This window comes from Trifolium pratense, linkage group LG3 (assembly GCF_020283565.1).
Source record: "Trifolium pratense cultivar HEN17-A07 linkage group LG3, ARS_RC_1.1, whole genome shotgun sequence".
NCBI lineage: Eukaryota > Viridiplantae > Streptophyta > Magnoliopsida > Fabales > Fabaceae > Trifolium > Trifolium pratense.
The window spans coordinates 35942094-35955917 of NC_060061.1; the positions used below are offsets into that span (position 1 = coordinate 35942094).

At 35.4% G+C, this 13824-nt stretch overlaps 1 protein-coding gene across 1 annotated transcript; it reads left to right on the forward strand.

The window, feature by feature from the left end:
* The first annotated feature begins 3095 nt into the window (after positions 1-3095).
* On the forward strand, positions 3096-6428 carry LOC123917965 (protein UNIFOLIATA). The gene is made up of 3 exons (XM_045969881.1): positions 3096-3854; positions 4341-4714; positions 5905-6428. The coding sequence occupies exons 1-3, from the start codon at positions 3404-3406 to the stop codon at positions 6265-6267; spliced, it is 1188 nt and encodes a 395-aa protein (XP_045825837.1). The 5' UTR covers positions 3096-3403; the 3' UTR covers positions 6268-6428.
* Positions 6429-13824: the final 7396 nt, after the last annotated feature.

Below are 13824 nucleotides of genomic sequence, written 5' to 3' on the forward strand. Positions count from 1 at the left end.
CTTGGTTGGACAACCCTTTTACTTGGTTGGACAAGGTCAAGCTACATTCTTATTTGTGGTTGAAGACAACACACATCGATTTAGTCTCTAACTATCATAGTTGGAGGTCTAGCCATCTTACTTGTTTGGGCATGGTGTAGCTCTTTTCTTTGGATTCTTGATTGTTTTACGCTTTTGTATATGTAAAACTCTTGTAGTCCCTTTTGGCACGTCTTGTGCTGATGGGACTCTTTGGTGGGTTATAATATATATTTCATTTTGTCTTATTAAAAAAAGCTTAATTAGTAAAATAGTCCCTTAAAGATATTTTTGGTTTTACATTGGTCCCTTAAAGAAAAAAAAATGTCCGAATAGGTCCCTTAAAGAAAAAAAGGTTTGAATAGGTCCCTTAAAGACATTTCCGTTAATCAGTTTGGTCCTTTCCATCCATTTTTTCGAGGACCAAACTGATTAACGGAGATGTCTTTAAGGGACCTATTCAGACCTTTTTTTCTTTAAGGGACCTATTCGGTCCTTTTTTTCTTTAAGGGACCAATGTGAAACCAAAAATGTCTTTAAGGGACCATCTTACTAATTAAGCCTAAAAAAAATCAAATAGATGAATAGTGGTCTTTATCGAAAAAAACATATCGCCCCTCAAATGTTGTACGTCATTAACAAATCGTAAATCAGATAAATTGAAAACCAATATAATCTAAACCACATTTAAATTTCATCGAATCAGATCAAGTCGAACCCAATCGAATTAAGCCACTAGGTTTGATTCCTAATTGAATTAAACCCTAATGTATATGTGGTGAGTGACACCATGCTTCTTTCTTTCCATATAACTTCCATTAATTAATGTTATGGTAGCTGTGGTGTGTTGGTATGGGCTAAGGAGTTGGAGTAGAAGCAATATGGTCTTCGAAAATAAAGTACTACACACACATCATGAATCAGGCTTTTTTCAACTTTACAGTGTTTTGCTTTAAGACCAACTGGAACAACCTGCAACAATTGCAGCTGTACTTAATTTTGATCCCTGAATCACTGCTTCACATCGCGTCACTCATGAAAGAAAAGAAAGTATAGTAAATAGTAACCCCATTCTTTACTATCATTGTTTCAACATTAATGGTTTTTACTGTTTTTACGTCCTTTTTTTGTCTCTTTCCTTAACGAGCTAGGCTTCATCCCCCTGTAATCATAAACAGCTAAAAACCTCAGTGAGATTTTCTCTGATTCCGTAACACAATCACACTACAGTATTAACAGACACAACAATCACGAGTGAATCTTCTGCCACATCCACCTTTAATTTCTTCTTCATAGTCTTTCTTTGTCACCCAAAACATAATTAATCATATACTTTTAACTTTGTTTTTAGTCACTAGTTACATTAAACCTTAATTATAGGCAATAACGAAAACTAGCTTGTTTTTCTTTGGTTACATACATGCATGGCTTTCCCAGAACGCACGGTGCCTTACCAACTTTTCGTTATTAATAATTATATTATATTTTCTGCTGCCCTTCCCCTAAATATATAAACCATACAATAATGATTGAACAATTATGCTATAAATCTTCAAAAACTATGCTATAAATAATTATAACAATTAATTAAAACTTTTTGAACAAGGAATTAATTAAAACTTTAATTTTATGTTCATAAATAATCTTTAAAAAATGATGGAAAGATTTGAACTACATTTCGAGATTAAAAAATCAAATTAGTTCGTAAACCTAATTCAACCGATAATGTTGATATTGTTAGATCGAACTTTTTTTTTTGACGAAACACTTTCATCTTATTTGAATTAGGATGGTGCATTAAAAATGATTGGGATAACTCATCCGATAAAAAGAGGATTGAAAATCCTCATGTTTCCGACTATTTTTTACCACCAGTATCTGATTCATTTAACCGACAAATTTGATTCAAAGGTTAATTTTGACATCAAGTAAGTCAAACTCTCTCCAATCACAGTTGTGGATAACTTTTTCCGGCAATTAGTGATCTTAATCATCATACATAATTTATCTAGTTGTAAGGAGATATACTCTTCTAGAAGAATGAATAAAAGTCTATATATAGACCTTGCCTATATATATATATATATATATATATATATATATATATATATATATATATATATATATATATATATATATATATTCGATTTTTTTATAAACAAAAATTAAATTATAAAGAGTTCAAGGGATACTCAACTCTTACAATTCAAAAATAATCACTTTAGATGCATTGAAAACAAACTAAAGAATTATTACACCAATCAGAAAAAGATAAATTGATGTTACTTCCTAATCGCCTATAAACTAAAACCACGAAATGTAAAAAATTTGATCTACTAAGGAAACTATATTAACACAAGCTCCTTAAAACAAAATATTATTTCTCATATACCAAATACTCCACGTCGTCGTCAACCAAATAATATGTTGGAAACGCTTGCTATCATATCAGCAACCAAATAATTTTAATTACTATTGTTGTTTAAGTAGGAAGTATGCCTGTATATATGCAGCAATAATGTGTTACAATAATTAAAGCATGAATTGAAATGAATTAAGTATGTGTTTGGTTCTGCGGTTACACAGAATTGATTTTGACAGAATTGAGTTTGACAGAATTGATTTTCATAGAATTGAGTTTGATAGAATTGATTTATGTTTGTATATATTCATACAAAAGTGAGTTGAACAAAAAATTTGAGTGTAAAAATTAATTATAGAATGAGAAGCTACAATTTCTATAGCTTCAAGTAGAATTAATTCTAAAGGCAGAATCAATTCTACTTTTGAGAAAACAAATAAGTCAGAATCAATTTTACGGGTCTAGAATCAATTCTGACTGCTCCAGAATTAAAACCAAACATACACTAATATAGTTTGAACAAAGTACAAAACACACAAGCATGCATAAGAGCAAACACACAAAAAAATAACAGTCAAGTCAAATCACAGGTCAAACCATATTCACACACTGACTCATCTGGTCATATAATATGGGTAACCACGTCTACCTATACTATATAGCACAAGTACTTAGTTCGGTTTTGTTTTCAGCCATTCTAGTTTCAAATCAAATACACTTTCAACTTTCAACCAAATATATCTCTCACAACCCCCCAACTAACCCTAACTAGTCTTGGGAAAATACACTTAAAACAGAATCAATCTTTAACAACTTAAGTTAAAAACCAAAGGACATTTTAGGAATACCACAATTTATCTCTCTGCACAGAAAAATTAACCAACACCCTCGCCACCTTTACGTTTTCTATATCTCCACCCAAACAGTACCACACACACACACACACCCTTCCACAATTCTCATCACTTTCCAAAACCTAACTAACAAACACACACAACACAACACTTTCATTACTTACTTACTATGGATCCTGACGCATTCACCGCTAGTTTATTCAAGTGGGACCCACGTAACGTTCTTTCAACTGCACCACCTCCTCGTCCTTCCCAACTCCTGGACTATACGGTTGCACCTTCAGCTGCTCCGATGAGTTATCATCCTGCTAGGTTACCAAGGGAGCTTGGTGGTTTGGAGGAACTGTTTCAAGCTTATGGTATAAGATACTACACGGCGGCGAAGATAGCTGAGCTTGGTTTCACGGTGAGTACTCTGGTGGATATGAAGGATGATGAGTTGGATGATATGATGAACAGTTTATCGCAGATTTTTCGTTGGGATCTTCTTGTTGGTGAAAGATATGGAATCAAAGCTGCCATTAGAGCTGAAAGAAGAAGACTTGATGAAGAGGAAATGAAACGCCGTGGTCTTCTCTCCGGTGATACCACCAACACTCTCGACGCTCTTTCTCAAGAAGGTGCATACAATTTTTTCATATTAATTTGACTTGAATTATATTCTACTGTTACATTAAACTACTGTTCTAATATAGTAAAGTCAACTGCTAAATTGGCTTGATATTACAAAATAACAATGAAGATGTACTATATGTTGAGAACAGTTGTTTTTGAAATTGATAATATGAATAGAGTTTGTATATTTAAGCTAATAATTCAATTGGTTTGAGCATGGTTAAAATATCAGAGTTTAAGATCATTAGTATAAAAGAGAACAAATACAAAGTAATTACTAACTTTAGTCGCCGTAATGATCATTTTATAGATATGAACTAGCAACTAGTCATAACTTACTTGTCACTACTTTAACAAATACTCTCTCTGATGACACGTTTATTGAATATCTGATGTATCTAATATATAATATAGATTAGATATATTCGTTATCCAATAAATAGACCGGAGGGAGTATTCATCTAATTGTGACATATCTCAATTATATATAGGTTTGTCGGAGGAGCCGGTGGTGCAGCGAGAAAAGGAAGCGGTAGGGAGTGGAGGAGGGAGTACATGGGAGGTAGCTGTGGTGGAGGAGAGGAGAAAGAGGCAGCAGATAAGGAGGAGGAGGATGAAGATGAAGGGAAATCTTGATCATGGTGAGAATGAAGAGGGAGAAGAGGAAGATGAAGACAATAACAGTGGTGGTTGTGGTGGTGAGAGACAAAGAGAACATCCATTCATTGTAACAGAGCCAGGGGAAGTTGCACGTGGCAAAAAGAATGGTCTAGATTATCTCTTTCATCTCTATGAACAATGCCGTGAGTTTCTGATTCAAGTTCAAGCCATTGCCAAAGAACGCGGTGAGAAATGTCCTACAAAGGTAACCAAACCATGCCATAACAACAACATTACCAACTAACTACACCGTCATTTTTTCGATGATACACATCTTATTTGAATATGTATTAGTGCATCTGTTGAGTTGGACAATTTTAATACTTTATAAATAGTTTTTTTTTTATTAACAAGCAAATAAATGGTGTTTATTAAACATTATTTATGAATCTATCGTCATTATCTACTTCACCTGTGCACACCAAATGTAGGGGTATATGTCCAAATAAGATGTGTCTAAGTGTTTATTTTATTTTATTGTTATTTTTGTACTTTCCAGTCACATCTATCTATCTTCTTAGTTCTGAAGCTGAATCTGACTTGAAACCAGTCAGATTCCTGTGTTGTGTTGTAGTGTATAGTTCTTTCATGAACCGTTTGAACAGTACTTTTTGCCGTAACACGTTCAACGGAACACGTGACGAGCCAGGGACACTCCTAAAGGGTCCTACTTTCTTTATTCAACTGGGATTTTCATATGATCATAATATACTATCTGATATCCGTACATTTTGTTTGTTTTGTTACATTATTTATTATCCGGTTACAAACTTGAATCATAACAAAAATGAATCTCATGCATTGCACCCACTGGTTAGTAGCTTGCACTCATAACAAATTCCAATCTTAACGTTTCATGAAATTTTGTAGCATTGTGTTTACTGTTTAGGATAGTGTGGGGGCAACTGAAATTATTGTATTTTTATATACAAACAAACAAAAATTCATAGTACCTATTGATTAATGTTGATGCTATAATGAGTGACTTAGTTATTACTACATTAAATTATGTTTGGTATCACCAGAATGTCTGATCCGCTGATCCGTAATTCCGACATTCCCAGCGTAATATTAAACATATGCGCATATAAATTAGTTGTGAGTCTCTTAAGAGTTAGTTAATGATTATTAATAAGAAGTTAGCAGATAGCTAATTAATTTGTTGATTCTCTACCGACTCTTGGTATTTGCATGTATGGCATCACAGTAAGTTTGTCGAATGATTTTCTCGAAGTTAAAGTGTATCTTTTACAAGTGATGATTAGGTCAAACTTATCAAGAATCCAAACATGTCCTCTATCAAGCTCGATAACTTATTTTTTTCAATGGGATGAATCTTCATCAATTTGATCCTATGATATGTAACTCTAGATTAATCAATTATTTTGAGTGCAGGTAACAAATCAGGTATTTAGGTACGCGAAGAAAGCTGGAGCAAGCTACATAAACAAGCCAAAAATGAGACACTATGTGCACTGCTATGCATTGCATTGTTTAGATGAGGAAGTTTCCAATGAGCTGAGAAGGGGTTTCAAGGAAAGAGGCGAGAACGTTGGCGCGTGGAGGCAAGCTTGTTACAAGCCACTAGTGGCGATCGCTGCACGTCAAGGATGGGATATTGATGCAATATTCAACGCACATCCGCGTCTTTCCATATGGTACGTGCCAACAAAACTCCGTCAGCTTTGTCATGCTGAGAGAAACGGTACTGCTGCTTCGAGCTCCGTCTCTGTTGGAAGGACCAACCTTCCTTTCTAAAACTGCATGCTTCTACTCCATTTTCATCAGTATTAATTAGATTATGAATCTATATGTAGAATTTTTATTTATGTACAAGTAGAAGTGTAGAAGCAGAAAATCTCATTCTAGAGACTTTTCTAAGTTTTTTTTTTTTTAATGGTGACTTTTCTAAGTTATTATGGGGGCAAAATTAATATAAGGTATCTTTAATTATGTGCCTCAAATAATCTGCTTGCCTGGTTTATGTCTTTCGAATTCAAATATATATCCTAATTCATATCTCGTAAAGATCTCTTAATGAACTGTCTTATGAAATCCGGTGCATTAGTGCTAGTATTTTCGTACTTAATGAACAGTTGAATTTATATGCTATTGTGACTTGAAAATTTATAATGTGATTAGTTAATGTTTGTCCACCAGGAATTGTTATATTTTCATCTATCCATAATTTATAATTGAATATCTAAGAGTATGTCCTAATATGGATCTGGTCTAAACGTGGTTATACTATTTAGACAATTCTTTAAAGTACTAATTACAAGTCAAGTTTAAGTTACATAAGTGAGACAAGTGTTTTATCATGCACGCACAAGTTTGTTTTAATCATTAGATTAATATATCATGATCCAATGGTAAAAATAAACTATGCATATAGTGAAACATTTGTCTCACTTGACCCCAAAGGAACTTGCATATCATGATCTCTTCCTTTGATATTTCATTAATGCAACCAAAGGTGTTTGTATTAACTTGCTGCTAGAAGAAGGAATATTCTTTAGAAGTACATTGAATTGAAGTCAATATGATATATTTAAGCGTCAAACGTCCGATATGCATAGTGTTTTTAATCAAGCAAAATCATACAAACGACAAATTTGTAAAGTAGGGTTTTATATTCTAGGGTTTTTGTCCTACAACGTTTACAAATGACAACAACTCTAATAGTTGAGGTTAATGAATTTAGGAACAACGAGAGAATATTAGATTTGACATTCATAAAAAAAGAATGCACATTCTAAAAAGCCATTGAGCATGAAATCTATTTGTTGTACCTGAACTTAATTGTCTTGTCCTCTCTTCTTGAAAATTTCATTTGAGAAAAACGGTGTATTTGATACAGGTGTCTGGATCAAAGTTTAATTTTCTTTTTTGTAACCATATGAGCAAAGATTAAATCCTTCTCAAGTGAGAGTACTAGAGGTATCAGCTAGATTAGATTGTGAACTAGAGTAAAATAATTGTGTGTCTCTCTTTAATTTCTTTACCTTCGTCTTTTTTTTTTTGATCCATTTTCTTTACCTATGTTATCTCTGTTAAATTTCTTCTATCAAATAGTCCCTCCAGTCCTTTTTATAAGGAACACTTTGAAGAAAATTACACAGACTAAAGAAGCACTATTTACATAGTTATTTTCATTTAATACTCTTATGAATTTAATTGTATTCCATGTATACCCTTATTTAATTACTCTTAATTAAACTAACTTACTTAAACATTTAAAATATTTGATAATTGGTCAAAGTTTCTTATAAAAAAGACAATTTTTTTCTCAAAGTGTTCCTTATAAAAAGGACCGGAGGGAGTATATTTTATAAACTTGGTAGGTAGGACCATGGTTCGATCCCTGTAACTGTGATTGGGAGGGGGCTTGAACCACCTATGTCATAACTGACTCCCGAACCAGATTAAACCGATGGTAATTATTATTATTTTTATAAAATATGTATTTCATTGAATAGAAAAAGAAAAATAAATTGAAAACGAGTTTTTATTACTCAATATACAATTCAAACCTCCATATTCCATTTTTTTTTTAATGTTTTCTTGCACCTTCAAGTGTGTCTCATATTTGATTTATAAAATATTTGTAAAGGAGATTAGCAAAGCAAACAAAGAGAAATTATTAATTTTGCTTGCAACTGGATGGGTGTTATGGAGGTTGAGGAATAATATATTTTTAATGGTGAAGTGGTTTATTTTGCTAAAGTGTTATATGTTAGGATTGGTTAGTTTCAATGTTAAGTAACTAGTTGCAGCCTAAGCCAAGCCAAGCCTGCTGGCCTGCAGATGTGCGCGCGCGTGCCTTGGCCTGGCCTGCCTTGCCTTGCCTGCAGGCTTGCTAGCCAACTGGTTGGCTTGGATTGCAATCTATTGTACCTTGCCTATAAAAGGCCTCATTGTGAATGAATAAACTAGCTGATTACTCCCTAACAACAATAATTGGTATCAGGTTCTCCTATTCTAGGGACCTGAGGAGAGAGAAATTGCAATTTCTAACCAAAATCCGTTACAACCGTTTTAGCAACCGTTTTCAGTTAGATTCTTCTTCGTTCTTTCTCATCTGAAGCTTTCTTTCTTCATCAATGGCGGAAGAAACGAAGTATAATCACACAAAAGTTCCTAAATTTGATGGCTATTACGAGCATTGGGCAATGCTAATGGAAAATCTCATTCAATCGAAGGAGCTATGGAGCTTAATTGAACCAGGCATCACGGTGACGCCACCTGATGCTACAGCTGAGCAATTGCAAGCAATTGAAGCGCTCAAATTGAAAGACTTAAAGGTTAAGAACTATCTCTTTCAATCTATTGAGCGTTCCATTATGGAAACAATTCTTGTTCGCAACACATCCAAAGATATTTGGGATGCTATGAAACGTAAGTATCAAGGATCCACAAAGGTGAAACATGCTCATCTGCAAGCATTGAAACGAGAATTTGAAGTTCTTGAAATGAAAGATAATGAGACAGTTGAACAATACTTCTCAAGAACTCTTGCAATTGCAAATCGCATGAGTGCTCAAGGTCAAACACTGCAAGAAGTTGAAGTTGTTGAAAAGATCTTGCGATCTTTGTCTTCAAAGTTCAATTATGTGGTTTGCTCTATAGAGGAATCAAATGATGTTACAGCTATGTCCATTGATAGCCTGCAGAGTAGTTTGATTGTGCAAGAGCAGAGAATGAAGAGACAGATTGAAGTAACAGATGAACAGGCTTTGAAAATCTCTAATCCTGAGAAAGGAGCTGGTAGAGGGAGAGGAAGAAACAATGGTGGTAGAGGTCGTGGCAGGGGAAGGCAAAACAAAGAGTTTGTTGAGTGTTTCAAGTGCCAAGAGCTTGGACATTATCAGAGTGAGTGTCCTGAGTATGAAGGTAATGTTCATTATGCTGAGTACAATAGTGTAGAAGAAATGTTGCTCATGTCAAGAACCAATCAAGAATCAAAAGGCAATGCAATTGAACCATGGTATCTTGACTCTGGATGTAGTAATCACATGATAGGTCATCAAGATTGGTTTATTGATTTTGATGATAGTTATAGAGACTCAGTCAAACTTGGTGATGATTCAAGAATGGCTGTGATGGGAAAAGGCAATGTGAGGTTAAAGATCAATGATTTGGTTCATGTGATTACCAATGTGTACTTTGTGCCTGGATTAAAAACCAACCTCATCAGTATAGGCCAATTACAGCAGAAAAGAGTCACAGTTATCTTCAAAGATGATGTTTGCAAGATCTATCATGAAGAAAAGGGTTTGTTGTTCACCACTGCTATGTCTAGCAATAGAATGTACATGATTTCTGCAACTGTTATCAACCCTAGATGTTTGATGTCTGCAAAACAAGATGCAACTGTGTTGTGGCATGGAAGATATGGTCACTTGCATTTCAAGGGATTGAACACCCTTTCCAAGAAGCAAATGGTTAAGGGATTACCAGAGCTGGAAGAAATAGAAGATAATTGTGTTGATTGCTTGGCTGGTAAGCAATCCAGAGATTCTATCCCAAAACAAGCAAATTGGAGAGCATCTGCAAAACTTGAATTAGTTCATTCAGATATTTGTGGCCCTATCACTCCTCAGTCAAATGGAGGAAGCAGGTACTTCATAACCTTCACTGATGATTTTAGCAGAAAAACTTGGTTGTATGTGTTAAAAGAAAAGTCCCTTGCTCTTGAGTGTTTCAAGTCTTTTAAGGCCCTTGTTGAGAAAGAAGCTAAATGTGCTATACAGTGTCTTAGGACAGATAGAGGTGGTGAGTATACCTCTAATGCCTTTAGTGACTTTTGCAGTAAGGAAGGGATTAAAAGACAGCTAACTGCAGCCTATACTCCACAGCAGAATGGAGTATCTGAGAGGAAAAATAGAACATTGCTGAACATTGTTAGAAGTATGATTCATGCAAGAAATGTTCCAAAGAAATTCTGGCCTGAAGCAGTCAAATGGGCAACCTATGTGATGAATAGAAGTCCTACACTTAGTGTAAAAGATATGACACCAGAAGAAGCATGGAGTGGGAAGAAGCCATCTGTGCATCATTTTAAAGTTTTTGGATGTGTGGCTCATGTGCACATTCATGACAGTCAAAGAAAGAAGTTAGATGACAAGAGCAAAAAGTGTGTTTTGCTTGGTGTTAGTGAAGAGTCTAAAGCATATAAGCTTTATGACCCTGTTGAGAATAAGATCATAATCAGTAGAGATGTGATATTTGAAGAATCTAAGATCTGGAATTGGAACAAGTCAAAGAAGCCAGCTAGAACTGATGATGATTGGGAGGAAATTGAATCAGCAGATGGTAGTAATGATGAGAAGCCAGTTGATGCTGATGATCAATTTCCAGCTACCAACAATGAAAATATGGTCAATGAAACATCTAGTGATAGTGAAGTTGAGAGAAGCTCACCACTTGGTCCAAGGATAAGAAAGCCCTCAGTAAGATTGAATGACTATGTAACTGGTCAGGCTGCAGAAGTAGATGAAGATGAGTTGGAGCTGCACAATCTTGCAATGATTAACACCAACAATGATCCAGTTTCTTACAATGAAGCAGTTAAACATGAGGTTTGGAGAAATGCAATGGATATTGAGATGGAGTCAATCAAGAATAATGATACCTGGGAGCTCACTACTCTACCAGCTGGTTGCAACTCCATTGGTGTGAAGTGGATTTACAAGACAAAGTATAATGAAAAGGGAGAGATTGATAAGCACAAAGCAAGACTAGTGGCTAAAGGATACACACAGAAGCATGGCATTGACTATCATGAGGTCTTTGCACCAGTTGCTAGATGGGACACCATCAGATCCATTCTAGCATTTGCAGCCAATAATGGATGGAAAATCTATCAGCTAGATGTTAAATCTGCTTTCTTACATGGTGAATTGTCAGAAAACATTTATGTAAGTCAGCCATTAGGGTATATCAGCAAAGACAAGTCCATGGTGTATAGATTGAAGAAGGCATTGTATGGATTAAAGCAAGCTCCAAGGGCTTGGTACAGCAAAATTGAGTCCTATTTCAGCACAGAGAAGTTTGAAAAGTGTCCATATGAGCATACCTTATTTGTCAAGTATGGTATGGAGAATGAAATTTTGTTGGTAAGTTTGTATGTAGATGATTTGATCTACACTGGGAACAATCAGAAATTGATGGATGAATTTAAGTCATCTATGAAGAAGAAGTTTGCTATGACTGATTTAGGAAAGATGAGGTTCTTTCTTGGTGTGGAAGTTCATCAAAACAGCAATGGTATCTTCATTACTCAGCAGAAGTATGCAGCAGAAGTTTTATCTAGGTTTGGTATGGAGCAATGTAACCAAGTATGCAGTCCTATAGTGCCTGGTTGCAAACTTGTCAAAGATGAAACTGAGCAAGGCACAGATGCAACTGTCTATAAGCAAATGATAGGGTGCCTAATGTATTTACTTGCTACAAGGCCTGACTTGGCCTACTCAGTATGTTTGGTGGCTAGATTCATGGAAAGCCAACTGAGATGCATGTGACTGCTGTAAAAAGGATTATGAGATATCTGAAAGGTACTTTAGGGTTTGGAATTCAGTACAAGTTTAATTCCAAGTCTGGTTTGTGTTTAAAAGGGTGGTGTGACTCAGATTATGCTGGTGATTTGGATGATAGGAAAAGCACTACAGGTTTTGTGTTCATGTTGGGAGGTGGTGCTGTTTCTTGGTCTTCTAAAAAACAACCAATTGTGACTCTGTCAACCACTGAAGCTGAGTATGTATCAGCAGCTGCTTGTGCTTGTCAAGGGATATGGCTGAAAAATGTGTTGAATTACTTAAAGTTGAAGCAATCAGAGTGTATCATGATCTATTGTGACAACAGCTCCTCAATAAAGTTTTCAAAGAATCCAATTATGCATGGAAGATCAAAGCACATTGATGTCAGGTTTCATTTCCTTAGAGATCTCACTAAGGATGGAGCTATTGAATTGGTTCACTGCAGGAGTGAGGAGCAGTTAGCAGACCTGCTCACTAAGCCTTTGAAGTTGGAAGCTTTTTGCAAATTAAGGGAGGGCTTAGGAATGTGTGATGTTAGTAGTCTTGTACATTGAACATTTGTGTTGTGTTTGTATGTGTTCAATTAAGGGAGGGTATGTTAGGATTGGTTAGCTTGTATGTTAAGTAACTAGTTGCAGCCTAAGTCAAGCCAAGCCTGCTGGCCTGCAGATGTGCGCGCGCGTGCCTTGGCCTGGCCTGCCTTGCCTTGCCTGCAGGCTTGCTAGCCAACTGGTTGGCTTGGATTGCAATCTATTGTACCTTGCCTATAAAAGGCCTCATTGTGAATGAATAAACTAGCTGATTACTCCCTAACAACAACATTATAGATAGTATCAAACCAACTTCTTGGACTTGGTTTATTGATAAATTAAGAAGTTCTAGTTGTTTTTTTTTTTAATAACAAATGTATAATATTATTAGAATGATGAAATCAGAACAAGAGGTACAAGGAAAAGTACCGCTAGAACTCCCCCCAAAATCATCGGACATGGTAGAAAAAAAAAGCCACTACAAACCTACAAAGAGCTACCAAGAGTTAACGAGCAATACAATCAATGGGATTTATACATCATTCATTAAATAAACATGGAGCATTACTCTTCTTTGCAACCAACCATTTCCATGAAGTAACTTGAATTTTGTCAAATAGTAACTTTGCTTCTACCTCTTTTGCCAAAAAGATCTTCTTATTCCTAGCTCACCATAGTATCCATACCACACCGCATGCCACACGAGGAGAACACCTTTAGGTCCCTGTTTCTGTTTCCTACAAACGTTGAGAAAGCTCTCACACATTGATGATAAAAGGTTGCCGGCACCACCGATACTACACTCCAAACCACCTATGAACCAAAGCCCAAACGGCCCAAGCAAGTCAACATGTGACAAGAAGATGATTACCCGATTCAACACATCCCTCACACCAACGACACCACGAGTTCACACCACTTGCAAGAATCCCTCTATATGCTAAATTGTCTCTTGTTGGCAATCGACCAAGTAGTGCATGCCAAGAAAAGACAATCACCTTTAACGGTGCCCTAGTTGGTTTTTATTAATTGTGGTAACTTTTAACTTGTTTACGAAGCAGTTAAAGTGAACATATTTTGGTCGTTGTGATTGGGTTGAAATAGTACTTTTTGTATTTTTTATTTTACTTTTTATAACGTAGTAGAAGATCGAATTCAGATCTCATATATAACTAAGACTACGCGAATAAATTCACTCTATTGAATTTTTCTCTATTGTAACATCTCAACCATTCAATTTAATCTTC